This window comes from Phalaenopsis equestris, unplaced genomic scaffold, assembly GCF_001263595.1.
Source record: "Phalaenopsis equestris unplaced genomic scaffold, ASM126359v1 Scaffold000431, whole genome shotgun sequence".
Classification (NCBI taxonomy): Eukaryota; Viridiplantae; Streptophyta; class Magnoliopsida; order Asparagales; family Orchidaceae; genus Phalaenopsis; species Phalaenopsis equestris.
Window position 1 is genome coordinate 110,192 of NW_018164872.1, and position 22,092 is coordinate 132,283.

At 38.5% G+C, this 22,092-nt stretch overlaps 1 protein-coding gene across 2 annotated transcripts in view; it reads right to left on the minus strand.

The window, feature by feature from the left end:
* LOC110027622 overlaps positions 1-22,092 on the minus strand; it is an 87,692-nt gene that overhangs the window by 11,475 nt on the left and 54,125 nt on the right. For both annotated transcript variants that reach the window (XM_020729124.1, XM_020729123.1), the window contains exons 14-25: positions 21,699-21,896; positions 20,830-21,390; positions 20,673-20,732; positions 20,217-20,542; positions 19,614-20,046; positions 19,029-19,496; positions 18,622-18,738; positions 18,381-18,502; positions 17,519-18,278; positions 17,003-17,257; positions 16,693-16,875; positions 1,176-1,514 (exon numbers count right to left, since the gene is read on the minus strand). In XM_020729124.1, coding sequence (XP_020584783.1) covers positions 1,176-1,514; positions 16,693-16,875; positions 17,003-17,257; positions 17,519-18,278; positions 18,381-18,502; positions 18,622-18,738; positions 19,029-19,496; positions 19,614-20,046; positions 20,217-20,542; positions 20,673-20,732; positions 20,830-21,390; positions 21,699-21,896 — 3,822 coding nt within the window. The remainder of the gene's footprint in view (positions 1-1,175; positions 1,515-16,692; positions 16,876-17,002; positions 17,258-17,518; positions 18,279-18,380; positions 18,503-18,621; positions 18,739-19,028; positions 19,497-19,613; positions 20,047-20,216; positions 20,543-20,672; positions 20,733-20,829; positions 21,391-21,698; positions 21,897-22,092) is intronic.

Consider the following 22,092-nt stretch of genomic DNA (forward strand, 5'->3'; position numbering starts at 1 on the left):
AGTTTAGGTGATTGAATCCTTATTACAAGTGATATTTATCCTTCGGGATAAGTGTTTTACTTGTAGTATCGTATTCACTCGTCTAAACTATTTAAAATGTGGGACCCGTTTGGTTTCACCTATTTTAAATTAAAATGTTGCTTTGAAAAATAAAAAAAAGGGCTGTATTCATATTTCGATTATTTTTAAAATCACAAAAATTATTACCTTTTTCAAATCATAAAGTTATTTCAAGTTATAAAGTTAAATTAAATAAAAGATTTTTTAAAAGATGTATAAAAATAAAACGGCCGACAGTTGCTGAGATGAGAATGCATAGGTGGATGATCGGCTTGACACTTGGAGACAAAATGCGAAATGAATTTATCCGTGCCAGGTTTGGTGTAGCTCCAGTGACGAACATAATTAAAGAGGTTCATCTTAGATGGTTTGATCACATTAAACGTCGACCATCTGATGATCCGGTTAGAGAGTAGATGTTTTATATTCAACTTATGCTAGGACAGGTAGAGGTAAACCAAAAAAGGCTTGGGCATGTTGTATAAAAAATGATCTTAATTTATTAAAATTAAATGAAAATATGACAGTCAATAGGATGCAATGGAAAAAAAAAGATTCACACAGCTGAGCCCACTTATTAGGAAGAAAGGCTTGTTGTTGTTGTTGTTGTTATTATTATTTCTCTATGCTTATATCCTATTTAGCCTTTTGTTATTGAGGGACTTCATCTCATCAGGCAATAGTGTGTGGCATTTTTGCTTTAGCAGTCTTCCATACATACAAAGGCTACATTTTATGTGAGTGAATGATTAATAAAAAGAGTTATCAAAACAAACTATTCAACTTCTTAATGTGGCTAGCAAGCTCTCCCTCTCTCATGATTAGTTCAATGTCTTGCTCTCCATCCTCCTCTTAAATGGTGCCAAAAGTTCCCATCTCCTGCGCCTCATGTTCCTCTTCGTCACTCCTCTGGATGTGCAAACCAAATGAAAATCCTTTTCATTTCATAAAACAATGATAAAAATAGCTTAGGAGTAAGAATTTTCAAAGCTTTTATAGCATAATGGAGAAAATAATAACAATGAACAGATAATGGCATCATCATAACAGCAGGCAATGTCCAATGCAATTGCTAAATAACTTGCAATTTAAGGAAATGAAAAGTAAAATTATACCATTGCAAATGAATCGAGATCAACAGGATTAAAAATCTTCAACGATGTGAGAACAGCCATTCTAAATCCTCTAATAGACTCAGATGAGCCAGCAGCAGTCTCAGGAGTAGTATACTTGTTAAGGAGAAGTTCTAGTTGGCCGTTCTCTACCAGGATGTTGAGAATGAAATTCAAGGCATGGAAATTACTCACTCCCGTTACCAACCGAGCCAAACAAGAGAAATCTCCCTCTGAAACATAAGATTCTACCCTATTTGCAGCAAGGGTGACGAGAACATCCACACCATCTAAACAGGCAGAAGACTTGTAAAAATGATGCGAAAGTATGAGAAGCTCAACCTGAGAAAGCATTCACATTTGTCACAAGAAAATTATATATCGTCGCAACCTACAACTGAACATTTAAAACGTAAATATATATATCCATTTGTGTTTTACATGGTGCTGTTACAGTAAAGTATGCCACATAGTTAACTTCAATCAGATAACAAAGTATTCTAATGATTAATAACAATTCAAAACGTTGCAATAGTACAACCTTCTCTAACAACCATGAAAAATCTTTGAGTAATGATGAAATTGAAACCAAAGAATTATATATGATCAACAAAACAGCGTTCAGATTAACTAGACATTATGAAAAAACCTTGGGAGATTTTTGGGATCATTTTTTATTTTCTATTCATATAATTTTTAATTTTATTTTTATAAACACCTTTATTTGGTTTATTTCTTTCTATTTTTGATATTTTATTTTTTAAAAGAAAACAATTTATTTTTAACAAAATAGTTGCAATAACTTTTAGGTGTCAAATTTTTCTACAAACTATCATCGTTGGTTGTTACTAATCATCAGCAACCCCCTTTGTTATATGAGACCATCAACGGAAGACATCTCAGCAGCTGGTGAACACCGCTAACAAACACCAATCCTGCCACTATCAAACCTCACTAGCTGCCACTGCTGCCCAACCGACAAACATCATCACCACCGCATAAATAGCATAATATGAGGGGCTTTACATACAAACATAGAATTCTGATATATTTAGATATCTAACAGTATATTTTCTTATATAACAATCAAATTTTATTATCACCTAAAAAATAGAAAACATTATTAGATCAAGGAATGCCAATGATTTCACAGCACCTAGATAAGAGCTATAAATGAAGAGAGAAATATAGAATAAATCTCTCTAAGAATGTAAATGAAATAAGGAGAGTCTCATATAACTCCTACACAAGAGGCAAAAAGAGAAAAACATCCCTTAACCCCGTCGATAGCCTCCTATTTAACATAATACAAAATGAAAATTTTATGATGTATCAAAGAGATTGTAGAGTTATATCTAATAGATGAGGTTCCCACCATTACGGAGTTTATAAAAGGATTGATATATGCAATCTTACCCTTCTAGACAGATTATTTCCATTAATTGAAATGATGGTCTCTAGATCACAACGTAAGCAACCTAACCATTGCACAAAGACAGTTAAATTACCATAATGATAAGCAACAAATGAGAGTGGACATTGAGATGGACTTAAAACTTCTGAATATACAAATGATATATCCAACAACAACAACAAAGCCTTAATCCCACTAAAAAATTGAGATGGACTTAAAACTTCTGAATATACAAATGATATATCCAACAGCCTTAATACAAATGATATAAAGTGAAGAAAAAATTTTCCTTTGAGGAGACTTAAATGGATATGTTGATAGTAGCAGAAGATTTTAGAAATACTCATTATAACTACGGTTTTAAAGTAATTAATGAATAGGTATAGCCATATTAGATTTTGTTTTAGAATATGTTTTTATTATTGCTAATATTTTAGTTAAGAAAAGAGATTAGAACATTATTACTCATAAGCATGGATCTAATAAAACACATTGATTATTTTCATATGAGAAAAGAGATATCGCCAAGATGTAAAGATTACATGGTCATTCTAAGTAAAAATTTAAGTACTAACATCGATTAGTTCTGAATTTTAAGATGATGGATTGGAAAATAAAAAATACAATGAAACATTATCATAGAATTAGATAGAGACACCTAAAAGATAACAAAATATTTTTACAAGTAAACTTTAAGATTTTAATATTTAGCATGTTCATGAAGAAAGCAAAATCTATGTAAGCTAAAATAACAAGCACTATTAAATAAATAACAAAAGATATACTTGGAGAATCAAAAAGAAATATTTTTATAAATAAACATAGTTAGTAATGAAATAATAATGTACAAGAAAAGATAAAATAAAATAAATATTGTTATAAAAGTTAGTTTAAATGTCCAACCTTAAAGAACTGGAAAAAACATAAGGTGACCCGTAAGGAGTTCAAGAAAACAATTTGTGGTGTTAAGAATTCTGCTTTTAGTGATCTTTTTAATTGATTAGATACAAAATATAGAAAAAAACGTATGTATAAACTAGTTAAACTAAGAAAAATAAAAACAAAGATTTAAGTCAAGTAAAGTGTATTAAAGATGAAATAAAAAATTATTTTTCTTAAAAGACGATATTCAACATAGGACGTGAGATATTTTGATAAACCTTTCAATGAAATTTCTAAAAATAAAATCAATTTTAGTGATCTTAATATCGATAACAATAATAAAACTTCTTAATTTCACAGTCACATTAGTAAAAAAAAGTTGAAGAAAACCAAAGAGCGAAAAATCAATAAGACTTGATGATAACTCAATTGAAATGTGGAAATTATTAGGAGATTTGAGAGTTTCATGGCTTACTAAACTCTTTAATAATATTTTCAAACTAAAAAGATGCCTGAAAAAGTGAAGGAAGAGTATTTTGGTTCCTATTTTTAAGAATAAAAAGGATGCACAAGGGTGTGCAAATTATAGGGGAAATAAATTAATGTGTCATACATTAAAATTATGGGAAACATAGGTTAAGACGTGATACAAAGACTTCTCATAATCAAATTGAGGTTTGATGGAGAAATATAAAGAGAGTAAGGAGGATTTACATATAATTTGTATTGACTTAGAAAAAAATTACGATAAGATTCTAAGAGAAGTTCTTCAAAAAGCTCTAGAAATAAGAAGTATTGATATGACTAATACATGACTAAAACTCAAGTCGTTAAGGATATGTATACTGGAGCTGTTACTAGTAATCAAACAGAAGGAGGATTGATTCAGTTGGATTACATCAGAGATCGGCATTAAGCACATGTCTTTTTGCTTTAGTTATTGATGCTCTTACTAAACATTTACAAGAGAATGTACCTTAGTGTGTGCTTTTCACTGATGATATTCTTCTTGTGGATAAAACTAGAGAAAGAGTTCAAGAAAAATTTGAACTATAATGTCTATATTAGAGTCTCAAGGCCTTCATTTGAGTAGATCTAAAACTGAATACATGAAATATAATTTTAGAAGTAGAAGAACTAATGGCGGAGTTGTAACTATAAGTGATCAAAACATTAAAAGTTTGGAACATTTTAAATCTCGGGTCTATTGTTCAAATTGATGGTGATATAAAAGGGGCTGTTATTCGTAGAATTCAAGTTGGTTGGTTGAAGTGGAGGAATGCATCAGGACTATTGTGAGATAAAAAAAATATTGCTTAGATTTAAAGGACAATTTTATAACATGGTTGTGAGACCTGCAATGCTTTATGGCACAAAATGTTGGGCTTTAAAAAAGAAGCATTTAAAAAAGTGGGCTTTAAAAAAGAAGCATAAAATTAAGTTAAGTGTTGATGAGATGAGAATGCTTCGATGGATGAGTAATTTGATACTTGGAGACAAAGTGTAAAACAAATGTATCCAGTTAAGGTTGGTGTAGCTCCAGTGGTAGACAAGATTATTGAGAGTTGTCTTAGATGATTTGGTCACCTTAAACATCGTCCATCTGATGATCCAATTAGGAAAGTAAATATTTTAGACTCGAGACATAAAAAGACTTGGGCATATTGTATAAAAAAAGATCTTAATTTATTAGAATTAAATTAAATGAAAATATGACACTCACAATGGAGAAAAATGATTCATGTAGCCGACCCCACTTAGTGAGATAAAGACTTGTTGGATATTTAACAACTCTGTATATGTTTTATGAATTAATTATATAATTACAATGTCATAGACAAGAATGAATATTTACTTTAAATGGATTTTGTATGTTTGTAATTGTGTGAGGCCAATCTACCAAATATTTAATTTTGTGTAGATTAGCACGAGCATTGGTGAGAATTATGTCTAAGTTACCCACCTCTGTTTGACCATATGGGGGAGGATCAGCTGTGATCTGGGATAAAGGCTTGTTGTTGGATATTTAACAACACTGCATATGTTTTATGAATTAATTATATAATTACAATGTTATAGACATGAATGAACATTAACTTTAAATGGATTATGTGCGTTTGTAAAAACTGTGTTAGGCCAATCTACCAGATATTTAATTTCATGCAAATTAGCACGAGCATTGGTGGGAATTATGTCCGACTAAGTTACCCACCTCTGCTTGACTTTATGGGGGAAGGATCAGCTGTGATGTGTCATTCTGACTAAGAATTGAGTTTTATGTGAAAAGTAAATGATGACTTGGTTCTGTAAAAAATGTTTATTAAAAAAAAATAAATTATATAAAGGTCAAGTAAAAATAACAAATCATTGAGTTTTTAATGAACAAATTGATACCAAAGTTAACCCAAATAATAATAAGAAAAGAAGACATTATTATTGAACAACAAATATGGACTAACAAACAGCCAACTGAAATTGGAAATAAAACCAATCATGACACCATAAATCGGAAGTAACAACTAACATGACACAAACACTCAACTAGAGCGCATTCTGATATGGTAGTGGTCGTCGGTGAGGGTTTGAAAGGTGGCTCGGGGTTGGAAAAGGCGGTTGACAAGGAAACAACAACAAGGTATCAATTTCTCCATGGCAGGACAATAAGTAGACAGCCGGGGGACGATGCATGAGGATTGTCCGAGTAGATGGCAACAAGGGGGAAGGACGAAAACAACGATGGTGGCTACAACGAGGAGGCGACTACAAGATGGTCGGCTGCTGGCCAGTGGGTGGGGGAGGATGTGAGCAAGGCTGGGAAAGGGAGGTAGTCGATTAAGAGGGTTGTGCGGGCTAGGGGAGGATGGCAACAAGGTTGGGGGTTGGCTGGAGGCAATAGCAGGGAGGATGGAGGGACAAAATGACAATTGGGAGGGAGGGGTGGATGGGGGGGGGGTTGTGAGAGAGCAATAGGACAACTACAAAAAGATTGTTTTCGGTTGTCGGGGTGGCTTGCAACAAGGAGGAATGCGAGGTAGTGATAGGGAAGGGATGTGGAGAAGGATAAACACAACCTGGAGACCAAAATACAGCCGAAGCACCACCTAGAAACCAAAATACAACCCTTGAAGAGAAGAAGAGATGCCAACGACTGTCCCGATACAAAAAAAACACAAAAAAAAACAAAATCTAGAATATCAGAACAACAAATATATAATAAGAGGACAACGAGGAGTGGCTCAGGAAAGGCGACCACTCAACAACATCGAAAAAAACTTGGCACTAGTTCGGTCCTAACATGAAAACAAATGCCCACCTAGTTGCAGGACCGTAGCAGATCGCAAAAACATACATGGTACTATAGCAATTCATGGCACAGTAGCAGTGCCACCGAAAGGGGGCTCCGGGATGCTCCTATGTCAGTCTTCCAAAATTAGGAAAGCATTTACCTCATTTATCGAAGCTTCTATCTTCTCATAGTAGTTAAGTCGACCCAGTTGAAGGTAGCGAAAATATTGCAAGCTCTCGGTAAGTCAATCATATAGGTGTTGTCATTCGAATAGACATTCTAATATAATAGGTATTCATCCACTTTCGGCACAATATGAGCAAGAGCTACATAACGATGTAGGTCCTCACAAGCTAAATCCCAAATAAATAAATATATAATATGTTTTTCCCATTCGTATTTGGTTGGATGTTGGGGTCAACTTTTGAACGACATCCCTAGTAGGTTGTGTCACTCTGACGTGTAACCACTTAGGAGAAGTGTATTTATTCTTCTCGAAAATGATATGGATCCCACTGTAGAATATCCTTTTCCCCAAAACTACAGTTCATCCATCCCGTCCAATACTCTGTCGGGGGGTACATTACTGAACCAATTTTAATACTCAAATGACTCTATTATCTTCCAAAAGAAACTCAAACTTCTCATCTCTGATGAGTTGGACCTCACTAAGTAGGGATAATAAAAGGAGACAGGCTATATATCCATAAAATTAGATATTTTTATTTGAAGTTGCCCCATGTCTAATATCAGTTGCTCAAACTCGCGACCCTTTTAGACATCCAAAACCAATCCTATCGATGCTCCTCTGAATGCATGCAAAATGTAGTTTGAGAAACCACAACCTCATACTATGCATGAATGCCCATTATATCAGACCACTACCATTTAGAACAATTACTGTGAACTTTTGGAATCTCTCTCCTGGATTCAAATGGAATCAATCGCGCCTTTTCCTTATTGGCTGGCAACTGGTACTCCTCTTTTATATCCTCACTCACTTTCATGTCTAATGTGTCATTGTTCATTTCTTCAACTGCTCCCTGTCATTATCCAAGTTGTGCAATCTGATTCATATGCCAAAATCTGGGGTACTTCAAACAGTTCTCAATCAAGGTTGACCTCGATTTTCTACTGTGTACTACGACTACAAGATCCTATGTTGAACATTGCCTGTAAGATGTGTTGGTCGTCAAGTCATACGGTCTCTCCACTTTTGAAACTAGGAACATCAGCTATGTACTGAACTGGTCGATATTGGCGTTGCATCTCCAGTTTCATTACAGACCAAATAGTGATCTTATATTTTCCCCCACATTGGCGTAGGTACTCCGAATTTCGTCACCAAAATAATGCACTCTTCCGTTAACTTGTTGACAAATAGTTTTACCCTTCCATCCGGTGGGGCATCCTGACACCTAAAGAAACATTCTAAAGTCTAGAGCCACTCGATAAACTCATTTGGATCCATGTGGCAATCGAAATATAGCAAATCGACACTTTAAAATTATGGCTTCTTAGATATTTTAGGTCACATCTTGGAGGTAAAATTCATCATCCTTGAAATCTGCATGGTGGAGATTCTTTCTATTCTTTCGATCTAGAAAGTCACTGTTGTGACTACGAATGACCATCCGGATCACGAAGGTGGCAAGCCTCTGCTGTAGTTGGCGGCTTTCCCCTTGCACATCCTCCATAGAAATTTTTTAGACACCTCTGTGAATTTCTCAAAAACGACATCATGTCCTTTCCCATCGACCAGGCTTCCGATGATTATCTCTTTGGTGGAATGGTTAAGTTTTCAGTGTGGGTAGGTGGAAGGTGTGCAAGGGTGATGCAATGTGAAAAAGAAAATTTTGCGTAGAGATAAGGTTGGGTATTAGCGGATGCTAAAAATCCTAGAATAAGATTAGACTTATGCTAGCTTTGAAACCAAATGATATTTGAGTTAACCCAAACTACAATAAGAAAAGAAATTATTATTACTAAACCTCAAGCATGGACCTACAAATAACCAAATGGAATAGAAAATAATAACAATCACGACACCAGAAATCGAAAGTAGCAACTCATACGATACAAACACTCAACGAGAGTAGATTCTGGGGTGGTGATGCTCGTCGATGAGGGTTTGGAAGAGGGTGCGGGGTTGAAAAAACAGTTGGTAAGCAGACGACCACAAAACAACAGTTTCCCCAGAGTCAGATATCAAGTAGGTAGCCAAAGGATGATGCGTGAGGGTTATCCAGGTAGGTGGCAGGAAGGGGGAAGGGCAGAAACGCGGCGACTGCAATGAGGACGCGGCCGAAAGCTGGCTGACGGCTGAAGGAGGCTAAAAAAGAGAGGCAGTCAATTGAAAGGGTTGTGTGGGTTGTTGTGAGGATGGCAACAAGGTTGGAGGCTGGCTGGAGGCGATAGCAGAGAGGATGGAAGGCTAGAACAACGATGGAGGATGTGGTGGGCTAATGGACAACAAAAGAAAGGTGGTCCTGGGTGGAGACAACGAGGAAAAGGGCTGGACAATGAGGAAGTGGCATGAAACCAGCAAAAGGATTGCTATCAAAACAGCCTGCAATGAGGAGAAATGCGGGAAAGTGAAGCGGGAGGAATGCAGAGTTGGGGAAGGATAAAAACCACCTGAAGATCAAGTAGTGCAGGGCTTGGCCTACTGAACCCGCCTTCATTTCTTTCCACTATTAGATCCAAGTTGTATCGCCTACAAGTTATATACATAGGAGTTATTCTTTACACCTACACTCTTATTAGTTATAAGTAATCAAGAATCAAGCTATTTGTTTATTTTTTTTTATCCCACAGCCTCATCATCCTTAAGAAATCAATTAACGCAAGCATATCCTACTCCAGTCCTTCTAGGCGCCCCCTATGAAGCCCTCATCGTCTTTGTCTCCGGCCAACAATCACATGAGGTTTAGATCAATATCTTAGAGAGAGAAGCTCTAGGGATGATGAGGAGTGGCCACCGGTCATTTACCCACTCTCAGGAGTGGGGAGATGGTGGCAATAGTAAGGACAAAAATGAGAAAAAGGTGGATGCATGTTTTCAAGCTGCTGCCGCCGACATTGTCAACCATGGAAATGCTGAAGCTTCCATAGAAGTGGAGATGGAAGGCACTAAAGCCATTTCGAGGCAAAAGGACACCCCAGCTGAGAAACATGATGGTGCTGCTCGGTTATCAAGCCGTGAAAGAAGTGCGGCACTTTTGGAGCACTCCACTTAACAAAACCTTAAGTTTTTAATGGAACCGAAGCGGAGCAGGTAGTTTTCACGCAAATTGGGGCAATGGAGCAGCAGGTTTTCATGAAAAATGTGCAAACATTGAAGAGCGGAATCAAGAAACCAAAAATTCTAGGTGCAGGTCACCTGACTTGGATGTGCGGATTTTTACCTCCAACAATTCGAAAAGCTTAATCCAATATATTCGCTCCACTTTCAAGGCTTGGGAGGAGTTATATTGAAAGAAACTGCTCTTAATGCAATATTCAACCACCAAATTATAGGCTTCCCTTCCCAACAACAGCCTTTGTTGTCTAGCCCCTCAGCCATCTACGCGCACCCTACCATCCCTTCCCCTGCAGCAATCATTACCGTCTAGCCCACCTACAGCCCACCAAACACCTTTCTAACCAACCATACAGCCGCCAGGCTTTCTCCACTACCCACACCCCCCTCCCCTACCACTTTGCCGACATTGTCACAGCCCTCAGATCTTCTCTTTTGTCCCTAGCTGGACATTAGTGTTGTTGTATTTTTCTTTCCAGTTTGTGTCGTGTTGTAACCCCTAATTTCATGCTTAATAAAAGTTTGCTTTCGTTCTTAACTAGTTGCGGTATCATCCCATGTGATGTCGGACGAGGCCTCCCCTATATAGAAACATGATGTGAATGCTTGCATTTTGTTGGACAAGGCTCCACCTTATGATCAATAATACCATAATGAAAACATAGGTGTGAGATTTCTTCATATTCAATCGGGTGAAAATGGCTGAAAATCATCGATTTGCACTCTGATTGAAAGTTCCTTGGAAAGGTCCATCTGGACACATTAGCATGCACACTTCTCCCCCAACTGCATGTTTGGGCGCTCAACCACAGGAGTTGCCCCAACAACTGCAATACGTTTAATATTTGGTTTTCACAATAATGACGAAGGTGAGGAAATCTTACTCAAATTAGGGAGGAAGGACCTTGCACTGGGCTAGGCCTGAAATGTGGAGATCTCCTGTCAACCCTTATGTATCCTACCATGAATCACGGGCTGCCAAACAAAATTTCATCCCGTGCCTCTACCAATGTAAAATTGCAAATAAAGTTATCCAAGTTCATAGTCACTTGTTGGATGTCGGCAAACATAAACATAAGTGAGTAAACTCTTTATGTAACAAAGCATATGGCCAATGTCATCCAAGAAGCTTGCCAATAATGACCTGATCCAATTGTTCCAAGTTGGCTTGCATTTGCTCATGTTTAAGTAACATAGAAATTTCATCCTTTGAGATGTTGCTAATGTCTTACCCTTGAGAAAACTTTAGGCGAGCTAAAGCTTTTGGCAAGCATTAGCATCTTTCATTGCTCCCAAGGGGTTAATATAGCTCCCCTAGATTCGCGGTAGTTGCCTTGCCCTTAGCTGCCAATTTGTTAGATTGCAGTATTGAAAGAGGCATTATGTACCTGGTGTGCTTAAATCTGTACTGAATTCCAGTTAAAAACTGCCAAAATTTTGTCTGCTGTTTGTTGTAGCCAGGGAAGCCAGGGAAGCGGCATTCTGCCGACCAACTTGTATGCATTCTGTTGGAAGTGTAGTTTCCTGCATGTCTACGTCATGTTGGCAGAAATTCAGCTTGCCGAGAAGGGGAATTCCATCGGACACCATTTGCTCATTTTGCAGAATTTTCTGTGTTATACATATCTATGCGGGCAGAAAATCCTGCCCCATGCTTTAACTAACCCATCCCTTTGAGACCCGGGCCAGAACCTAAAGGGTTCCTTCTTCCACATATTTCAGCTAGTTGGCTCCCTAGTCTCGCGTCAGTCTCCCGCGGTTGGGGAAACTTTAACCTCGTTCGTAGAAAGCTTTTGGCCCCTCGTTCGCAATCCTAGCAACACCTGTATCCCACTGGAGTGCATCGCTCTTCAAGGCACTTGAGAAACTTTTCTAACTTGTGAATAAACATCAAAATCAGTTTAGTTTTCTGTGAGTCGACTATTAAAATAAATTGAGTTTGCGTATCTCGCCTCTGTCATTGAATGCTCCCAAAGTCATCCACAGTCGACTTAACCAAATCTAAAGTGGGAGCAACTTAAGACTTCCCTACTGGTGGTGGCATTGACGGTAAGATATCAACCGTGACATTCCGAAATGTCCTCCATCGTGTTTGTCTTGTGTCTGAAGCTAGTGTCTCGATCCTATCATCCTTCGTCGTCACCAAAACTTGTCCCACTGAGGCTACTTTGCTTGTGAGGGCTCTTGTGATCTTGGCCTCCGCCAAAAGAAGTAGGATGATGTGCTTCTCATCATTGATGAAGAAATACGTGTTTCTGAATCCGTCGTATCAAGTCCTCAGTCAAACTGCCACGATCTTCTCAACAAAAGGTAGCAGGCATCCATAGGGACCATGTCGCATCACACTCAGTACAACAACTAGCCTCGAATCGAAAACTCTATTAAGCATCTCCGGTCAATGTTGACACAATTCTTTCTTCAATCACATAAGTGAATACGACGGGGAATGCCTCTGAGTCAAGAGACCCAATTTATAACTATTTGTGTAGACACTACATTCTTACTGCTCCCTCCATCAATGATGAGGCTGCATATCTTCCCGTTCATGGTGCACCGAGTATATAATATATTGTGGCGAAGCCACTTTAAATTTCTCGTATCAATATCGAATTGTAGAGCTTGTCGAACTACGTGTGCTTCTCCTTTATTTGATGGAAGATGATACACCTCGGTCTGGTCCCTACCTGTCTCCTCATTACTAACTTCCTCCACAGTGCCATGATCCGTGACTCGTGGGACAGCTGAAGGCTATGTGGCCGTATCCGTGACATCTTAAATTCTTGGCCAGTGCGGTATTGGAGGAGCTACCTTTCTCCTGCTTCTTCTCACTTTGATTCGGTTTGTCACTTTTTTGTTCGGGCTTGCTAGTTTCTCCCGAGGTACCTTTGTTGATTGTGGTCCCTGCAAATGGTTTCTTGGCTGAAGACTGCTACCCGAAGGACGACTGTTGCCTGCTTTGTTTCTTATGTCTTTCCACCTTCAAGATTAGAGTTTGAACATCTCCCGGTGATGAATAAGGCTGGAACTGCACCACATTGCTAATAGTTGACTTCAAGCATCCCAAATAACGAACTATAGTATGCTCATTTGGCTCTATTAAATCACACCTCATCTGCAACTGATAAAACTGCTTCATGAACTCCTCTGCTAACAAATCCCACTGTTGTAGGTGGTAGAAACTTAGAAACATTTCTTGTGGTAATGGGGTGGGAGGTATTACCTCTGTATTGCTTGTTTATCTTCACCCATCTGGTAATCCTATCGTTCCCTTCCATTTTCTTCTGTATTTGTTAGTTCTACCATTACAAAGAGGCGCTTTTCTTCAACTTGATAGTAGTTAATTTGACTATCTTATCCTCTGGCACATCCTTATACTCGAAGATCCGTTCAACAAATTGCAACCAAACAATAAAGTCTTCTGGATCCATACCTCCATCAAACTCTAACAGATCTATTTTGATGTTGAAGTTTCTATGCACTCCAAATGACATATTTCCTCTGATATTCTCCCCAAGGAAGAATTTAGATGCCCCTCTTCAAGCCTCCTATGATGCTGAATTTTGAAACGTCGTGGCTTGTCTTCTTCATCGCTGCAATTCTCCCCATGGAAGAGATTCAGATCCTCCTCTCTTTCTCTCCTTCGGCTCTCTAGATCTCGGTTGAGGGTAATTTCCCCTTGAGACATCTCATCTATCTTTGCAAGCCTCTGTTGAAGGCAATGAAGCTCTTGTTATCTCTTCCCAGGTAGGCTCAAGCATATATTTTCTTGGTGTCATGTTTACGGATTGAGATTTGTGAAAATGGAAAGAGAATTTGGTGGTACAAATTTTTTTTTAGTTCATAGCGGATGCTAGGAAACCATAGGATATGAATAGGGTTGGTTAGCTCTAAAACCAAATAATACCGGAACTAGTTTAAAATTTAGCAAAAATGAAAGAAAAATTTTATTAAGCACGGAAACGACACAAACTAGAAAGGAAAATGCAACACTACGTTCCTAGAGGCAAACCCTACCTTCTTACTACAGTAGCATTGTTGTCCAGTCTCTAGTCCACCTCTCAGCACCTCATCCTTCCCTTCCCTTCCCGACAATAGACTTTGCCAAGTCCCCTCGACCATCTACCCGCACCCTGCCACCCTTCCCTTGCGACAATCTTTCCTGTCAGCCCACATACAACTCACCATACCCCTTTCTAACATACCATACGACCATTTAGGCCTCCCCGGACTGCTTTGTCGATTGTACCACCACCCACACATCTTCTCTTCCTGCCCTAGTAGGAGATTAGTGTTGTTGTATTTTCCTTTATAGTTTAAGTCGTATTGTAACTCCTAATTCCGTGCTTAATAAAAGTTTGCTTTCATATATGTTGAATTCTGAACTAGCTTCAGTATCATGGGGCCCACTAGCTATGATAGAGGCTCTCTAGCAGAGCAAGGAGCTCAGAGCATGGAGCCCATATGCAATATTGATGGCATGGGTACTTCCAACCGAAGCCAACAGGGGGATTGTAATGTGACGACCCCAACTTTGGGAGTGAGCAGGGAGATGTTTATAGACCACGAGTCTTTGTACCACAAAGGAAGAAATGTCCCCCCAAGGGGACAAGCCATGAGGAGCTACATGAAAACCAGCTAGTTTCTCAAATAGTTTTTTTCACAGCATATCCAGTCAAAAGACGAAGCAATGCTAGACTGAAACGAGTTTCTAAGTATCATTTAACTAAAGAACTGAAGCAGCTACGATCCATTGCAACATACCATAGGAAGTGAAAACCCACCGAGGACTTAATAGATGAGGGTATCACAGCCTAGGCAAGAATCACTTGATATTTCTTCCCCGGGTGGCACCCTTATGCATTTTTGCCCTTTAAGTGTGGGTTAGGGAGAATTAATTCTTTGAGCCTAATTCGAGAGCACTGGGACATTGACCAGCATTTGAGGTTGCCTTTACTCTCTTTTGGTGTCCCCCCTCCTAGTTGACTGGAGATGTTTGCCAAACAACCTTAACCCTCATGGCAAAATGCATGAGTATTCACCTAGTGGAAGTTGACTCTTTATTTGGAGTAGAGCCCATGTGGATTCAAAAGAGTCTTATGCTTGGGTTTTTTGCATTTGTCATATTTTTTTGTCCACAACACATGTATAACAGGGAGTTCCTCTAATTTTTGGTTTTAGTCTATTGAGCTTTCTAAGCTTTTAGTTAATTTAATATGCACCCCAAAAAAAAAATAGCATACCCTACTCCACATGGAGCTTTTCTTCATAATCTTCACACCATCTTCGTCGACTTTGATGAGGAAGAAAAACTCGAAAGCCCAAATTTCCCAAATAATTTTGGTCTATCTGGTTGAAGTTTGGGTATGCCACAATTGGCTTATGATAAATAGACATAGAATCAATTATGTCGATGGGTAGTTGTTTATATGGTTAGACAATTGTAGATGTACTACATTCTATGAAATATTTACACATGTGCATGCACATGCGTGCACCCACCACAAAAACAAATAAATTTTCAGTCATGGTGACATCACAACCATTAGCAGTGCCATACTTGTGAAGTTTGAGCACACTACTTCCAACTAATACTCGATACTGAGGATGACACACCCCCTGATACCGGAGTTAGCCAATAAAAACAAGAAAATCAAATAGGAACTTATAACCGAATACAACATAAATATGAAATTGTAACAAACATGACATTAACTCTCACTAGGGTTGGATCAAAGGGCGGTGGAGGTGGTCAATAGGGTCTACAAAGTGGTTGGGTGGTGGAAAGCGGTGACTGACAAGAAAAAACAGTAAGATGGTTGTTTCCTAGGTTCCCGGACAGCAGGCAAGCAGCAGATCGTAGTGGAAGGGCTATCTGGGTGGTGGCAGCAAAATAGAAGATGGTGGAGGCAGCGGTGTGGACAGAGCTGGAGGTTGCTCTCCAAGAAGGCGGCAGCAGGCCTGGAGGGGTGTGGAGGTCGGGAGGGGCTGGAACAACAAAAACATGTTGTCCCAAGGCGACGGTAGCAAGTATTGAAAGAGGAAAGGTAGCTGGTGGCGGCTAGGATTTCAAAAACATCAGGGGAATGGCTGGAACAGCAGGTTTCCTGCTAGATAGGGCTCGGGAGCGACTTGAGGAAGATGTGGAAGGGGTTATGGAACATAATCATCACCTGGAGACCGGAAGATAGCCGAAGCGCCAGCTGGAACCATAGGAAACAACCCTTAAAGGGAAGAAGAGATGCCGACGGTTGTCCCGATACAAAACACACAAAAACTGAAAACCTCAAACACAACAATCACATATATAAGCTCTAGATACTAGCATTAGATCCCCCCCCCAAATGGAAAGAAGAAGCCAAATCAACGTCAAAGAGCCGATCGACCCTCCCACATCTGGACCAGTATGGTCAGAACAAAGGAATAGCTGGATGTGAATCCCGCATCTTCATACATTGCTGGTGGGATGCCACTATCACCCCCATCCATGGATAGGCTTATATTTCATAGTTCGAAGTTCTAGACAAAACTGTTGAACATGTCACAAAAGCAATACAACACAACTATATCTTGCATTAAAGAAAGGGAAAAAAATCTTGCATAAAAATTGATAGAAATACTTTATGTGAACAATATATACCTCACAAGCATGTGGTATTTCTTGACCTGTCATCACCAAGCGCATCAGCGCATGGCCAATTTCTGGCTCAGAAGGACAAAGTTCTGCCCACTTCAAAAAATCAGAAAACCTCCATAGAAGTGGCGCAGGACCTTCTTCCTTTTGAGAATCTATGTAACCCCCTCGATGCGCTGCTAATAAACCCTGCATATATCCACAAAGCAAACATTAGAATAATAATACCAAATTCCACAGTAATGGAGTTTAATGAGCTTAAGTGTAAACTATAGAGCACTAATTTACAAACAGATATCATATGCATAAAGCATGCCTTTAGGAATGATTCAGCCAAAATTCTTGCAATATTTGCTGGTGGTATGAAATGGGTATGAACCAGGAGCTTGGCTTCTTCAAGAGAGTCTTGTGCTTTTAAAGAGAGCAATTGAAGTAATTCTATAGGTCGCTTTGCAAATGCTTCAGAAAATGTAAGTCCCAAAACATTAGCAACCTTTACCACAGCTATTATTCTCCGGCATAATCCACGCCCGCAGCCTTCCCCACACTTAGATGCCAAGGACTCCAATACCTATAAATTTTATAAGTTGGATTATGTTCGCAACAAATGGTAGGGGACCTGCTATAAAATATCCGCCCAATAAATCCTAACTAATGCAAGAAAACCTACAACTAACTAACAAATTGTGATTCAAAACTAGCTAATCTCTCACCCTCCACAAGTAAGAGAGGAGGAATAAACTTATTTTGAAGAAGCCTTCTATACTTAATACCAGTAGTAAACTACATAAATACAATGAATTACAAATCATCCTTCAGCATTGAACCAAACCTGCAAAGGGTTAATCGCATGGTTGTTGACATGTAGATTAAAACATTGAATGGAAGAAATAACTTCAGCATCCATCATCGAATCTCTACTTTCATCATTACTACTTGAAGATGAAAGAGAAGCAACCTTCAATGCAGCATCAACAATTGCTAATTCGAAAGGTACATGAGCTGGGGACAGTTTATGCTGAAGCTGCTTAGCTGCTGTTACTTGTCCAAATTCCAAAAGAGAAAGAACAGCCCTTTCCATATCTGCAGGCCTAACCTTTTCCTCCCACCCTGAAACAGATGCTTCAATTTTCATATTTTCTTCCAGTAGTGGGGAACTTTTTGATATTTCACTACCATTCCCCATATTTTGTGGAGACTTTGGGGAATCATCAGATTCATTGTTGGTGTCCATGTTGTCTGTGGGCCGTTTTAGTGCCACATAGTTCTTGCTCCTCCTTTTGACTCTTGTGCTGCATGACATAGTGCCAGAATTGCTAGAATCTGATACCTGATTAGAGCGGTTGAGTGGCAAGAAGTTTTCTCGTGAGCCATTTCTCTCAGAAACTTTCAAGCTCGATGTATTTACATGGCCATCCATTTTTTCTATAATAGTGGCAGTTTGCTCTATAATGTTGACACTGTTTCCACCGCCGAGACTATGGGTTGAAGTAAGAGTGTAATCACCTTCTTTTTTAGCCTGAGCTTCTGATTCCACAGCTAGAAGCCACACTCTTGTTTCAATCTCACGTAAAAGGTATAGAGGATAAACTCTAAAAACCAACAACAACAATAATCAATTCAATCGCTACCACATAAGTACATTAACCTACTGACAAAATGCCAATCCTAAACAAAGTCAGAGAACATCTTACGGAGGGATTTGTGTAATAAATCCGCTTAACCATTGCAGTGCAAATAAGAGCATGTCATGTAGTTCTCTGGCTGGAATCTCTTTTTCAATAGCATCTGCATGTCTGAGAAAAAACAACCCTGCCTGCCCAACAAGCAAAAAGTAAAAACCAAAAAGATAAAATAAAGCACACAACAAAATATCTAAAACATGATAATCTAAAGTCTACATCAGTTCTGTTGTTAAAACTAAAGGATAACAACCTGCAATGCGGGAAAAGAACATCGCACAAAAAGTGTGTGACAGTGGGACCATAAAGCAGCTCTCTCTTCAGGGACATCCCAAAGGAATTCCTTCCATTCTGCTACCATTGCCTCGACCTTCACGAGAGAACATAAGTTATATGAAGAATAAAAAGAGAAGCAAACTAAGACAGATAGGTTGCATAACATATGCCGTTATTTATATAAGAATTCAACCATAAATTAACTAAATGAAGATTCAAAAGACTCCAATACATTCTACATCTTAGCTATGTATCATGAATATAGAGAATGTCCATGCCAAATTAAAGTATAGCTACTGAAAATGAGGGAAAGACTGTAAAATGTGATCTAAATAAAGCAAGAATTGAATATCAAAACTGGGACAATAAGTACATTAGAATTACCTGTGTGTCAGTAACATGGTGAGCAGCATATTTCCAAGATGCACCAGCAGACTCGAGCTGCCTTGCCCAATTTCTTGCCTGGTCCCAGCGCCCATTATTTTCTAAAGCTGCTAATAGAGCGTTATCACTTAGGGTCTCATTTCCTAAATATAAGTCATCATCTTTGCGTAGTAAAGGTTCAACTAAATTAATTTTCCAGTGGAGCCGCTTAAAATAAATTGAAATGGACCCTCCATCCCCAAAATCAGTCGCTGCGAGAAGTTGCAACAAACACCTTTTTTCATAAGCTGATGGGCATGTTGACAGCATGGCCTCTGCAGCTTTTGCAGCTGTTGAACTAATCCACGCTGCTTTTACTATCCCATCTCTTTGTATGTTTGTTGGCATAAAAAGTGATTCATCTTTTATTCTTGTTGAAAAGGATGATAGATGCACTGAAGCTTCAGAAAGTCGCATTTGAGAAAATGCCTTAAATTAACATTAAGAAAGCATGTCAAATTTCATTTAATAAATTGATGAAGGACAAACCACACCACAATATTAAAAAAAAAAGGCAAGCACCAACACGCCAGACAGGATATTTACCTGAAGGGACCGTATAAAAGGAAGAAGAGCGCATGATGGAAGAAACATTTCAAAAGCTCTTAGCAGAGGAAGAAATAAATGCTGTTCACTAAGAACAGCTACCATATTTGACAGAGAAGTAAGGGCTTCATCAGGATCAGTGGAGACCCTGGATTGTTCAAGAATTGCACTTGTTTCTGACTCATTGGATACAGTTCCTTCGGAGACAGAAGTTGCCATAGAGGCCATCAAAATAGGACTGATGTTCGAGGAGTCAACAGGAGAGCTATCTGATGATGGATCCAAAAGCCGCCTCCTCTTGGAGTTTCTTCTATTGTAATGAAATGAAAGAGTTCTACACCCCGATGGCAATGCATTTGTAGACTCTACAGCAGCTTTTACATTTTCAGTAACTTTGGAGGAAATATCGTTCACCTTGATTAATGATGTCTCCCTTGAAAGCATAAAAATCTTTTATTTTCCAAGGTAAAAAATACCAAATTTATGTAAATTGGAAAGCGAGATGCAAGTCAACAATAAAATAGTCACGTCCCATATGTTGAGTGCAGTTAAAGAGAATCAAAATAACCAGGGAAAAAATGAACCAGGTAAAGCACTTCTAACCTTGCTGCTGTAATCTCAAGCCAGACAGTTAAGCATGAAAGAGGAGTGACATCAGGAAAGCATGAAGCAATCATAGCCAATAGAGACCACCTTAAATCTTTGGCTTTAATAAGAAGAGCCTCACCAGGATTCTTATGCCTCTCGCACATGGCAATTATTCCAAAAAGTTCAACAGGTATCATACTGTCACTATCATTTGCAAAGACATGACTGCTTCCTGAGGAGGCACTTAACGGATTGCTTTGTTTTTTCCTCATTGACGGCATGCTTTTCAGTACTGTTAGAACATGTGTCTTCAGTCGTGGATTAGTGAACTCCTTAGCTGCCTAAAGAGCACAAAGAGAAACAGTTTGGGGTTAATTTATTAAAAATAGTATATTAAACCACCCTAGAGTGCCAGTAAAATGCAGTAAATTCAATGGAAATATCATTGGTCTGAACAATGCATCAATTTACCACTTTGATAACTGTATCTGTTGAAAACAATCTGATCTGAGCTTCCATCAAAAACCCAACCTAGCAAACCCACAACATCAGATTATCAGCAATGCTCATCTAACAGTGTAATACAGACAGTGGATAGTTAAATGAAAAGAAAAAAAATCTGTAGTACCCAGTCATTGTCGTTTGCAAGTAAAGTAAGATACTTTGTACTCAAAGGAAGATGATGAATCTGACAAAATTCTGTAACCAGTTTCCAGTGCTGACTTGCATCCTTTTGACGTGACCTGAATTCAAATCCATCACCAATACCACTGGAAAGCCAATATCCGCATGTCCCGCCTTCTTCTAGTGATGGCAAACTTGCTTTTTCTAGGTGTTGCAAAACAATTAATAACGGTTGCAACATTTGTTTAACCCTAGAAACATCAACTTGAACTTCCTTCTGCTTCAATGCCATGGGATTGTCATGGTGTATATAATTATCAGCTAGTGCTCGCGCAAGAGAGTAGATGATATCACCTTCATGAGATTCAACATGAATAGCAGAGCCCTTAGGTGAAATATCATGGTGAGTATTTTGCCTGATTTTAGAGTAATAATCAGAAATACGGAGCAGAGCAGCAATATCAATACGAAGCATGCTTGTGGATAACCCGCATAACTCCCGCAGGAATGTGCATGAAGCAACTAGTACAGGATCAAAAAAGTAAAAACCAGCCAGTTGGATGATCTGAAATTCATGAAAATCAAAAGCAAAAAAGAACTACGTAAGAGATTACAACAACAGAGGTACCAGAAATAACTATCACTATTGCTATGAAATGACCTATAGTTAGAAACTTTAAGGATCCAGAAAGTCATTTAAAATCTCAAATTCAAGCTAGAACTACCCATATGATTCAAGCATAGGTGCATTTTGAGGACGTACAAAATAAAAAACCTTTAGAGCGATGCTGCACAAGACTTTTTAATTCACATACACAGAAATGCAGTAAATTACACAACCATAAGTTATTCAGGTTGAAGCAGGAAACCTACGGATGGTAGAAGAGACCATTCTTTAAGGCTTAAGGGTGACAATATTGCTTGGACATCTGACTGAATATTGGTTTGCCTTATAAGTTCTTGATGTTTAGTAGCATCTTTAAGCTTTGAAGCCCGTAAACTGAGTAGATAATTAAATGCTGCCATTGGACGGCCACGATGCAAGTGCTGCTCCATGCCAGATCCATCCTCCTGAAAAAAAGTGAATGAAGGAACTGAAAGAGTAGCGATTAAACAAAACAATGACATTACCAAGGCACCTGAATTATTTTTTTACAAGTTCTTTGTAGGATGCATTGATGTCATTAACACTGATTGGATTTGTTAAGCTAAAAAGTCTTTCACATAAAAAATGAACATTGCTTTTAATTTCGTTTAAATTTCACAT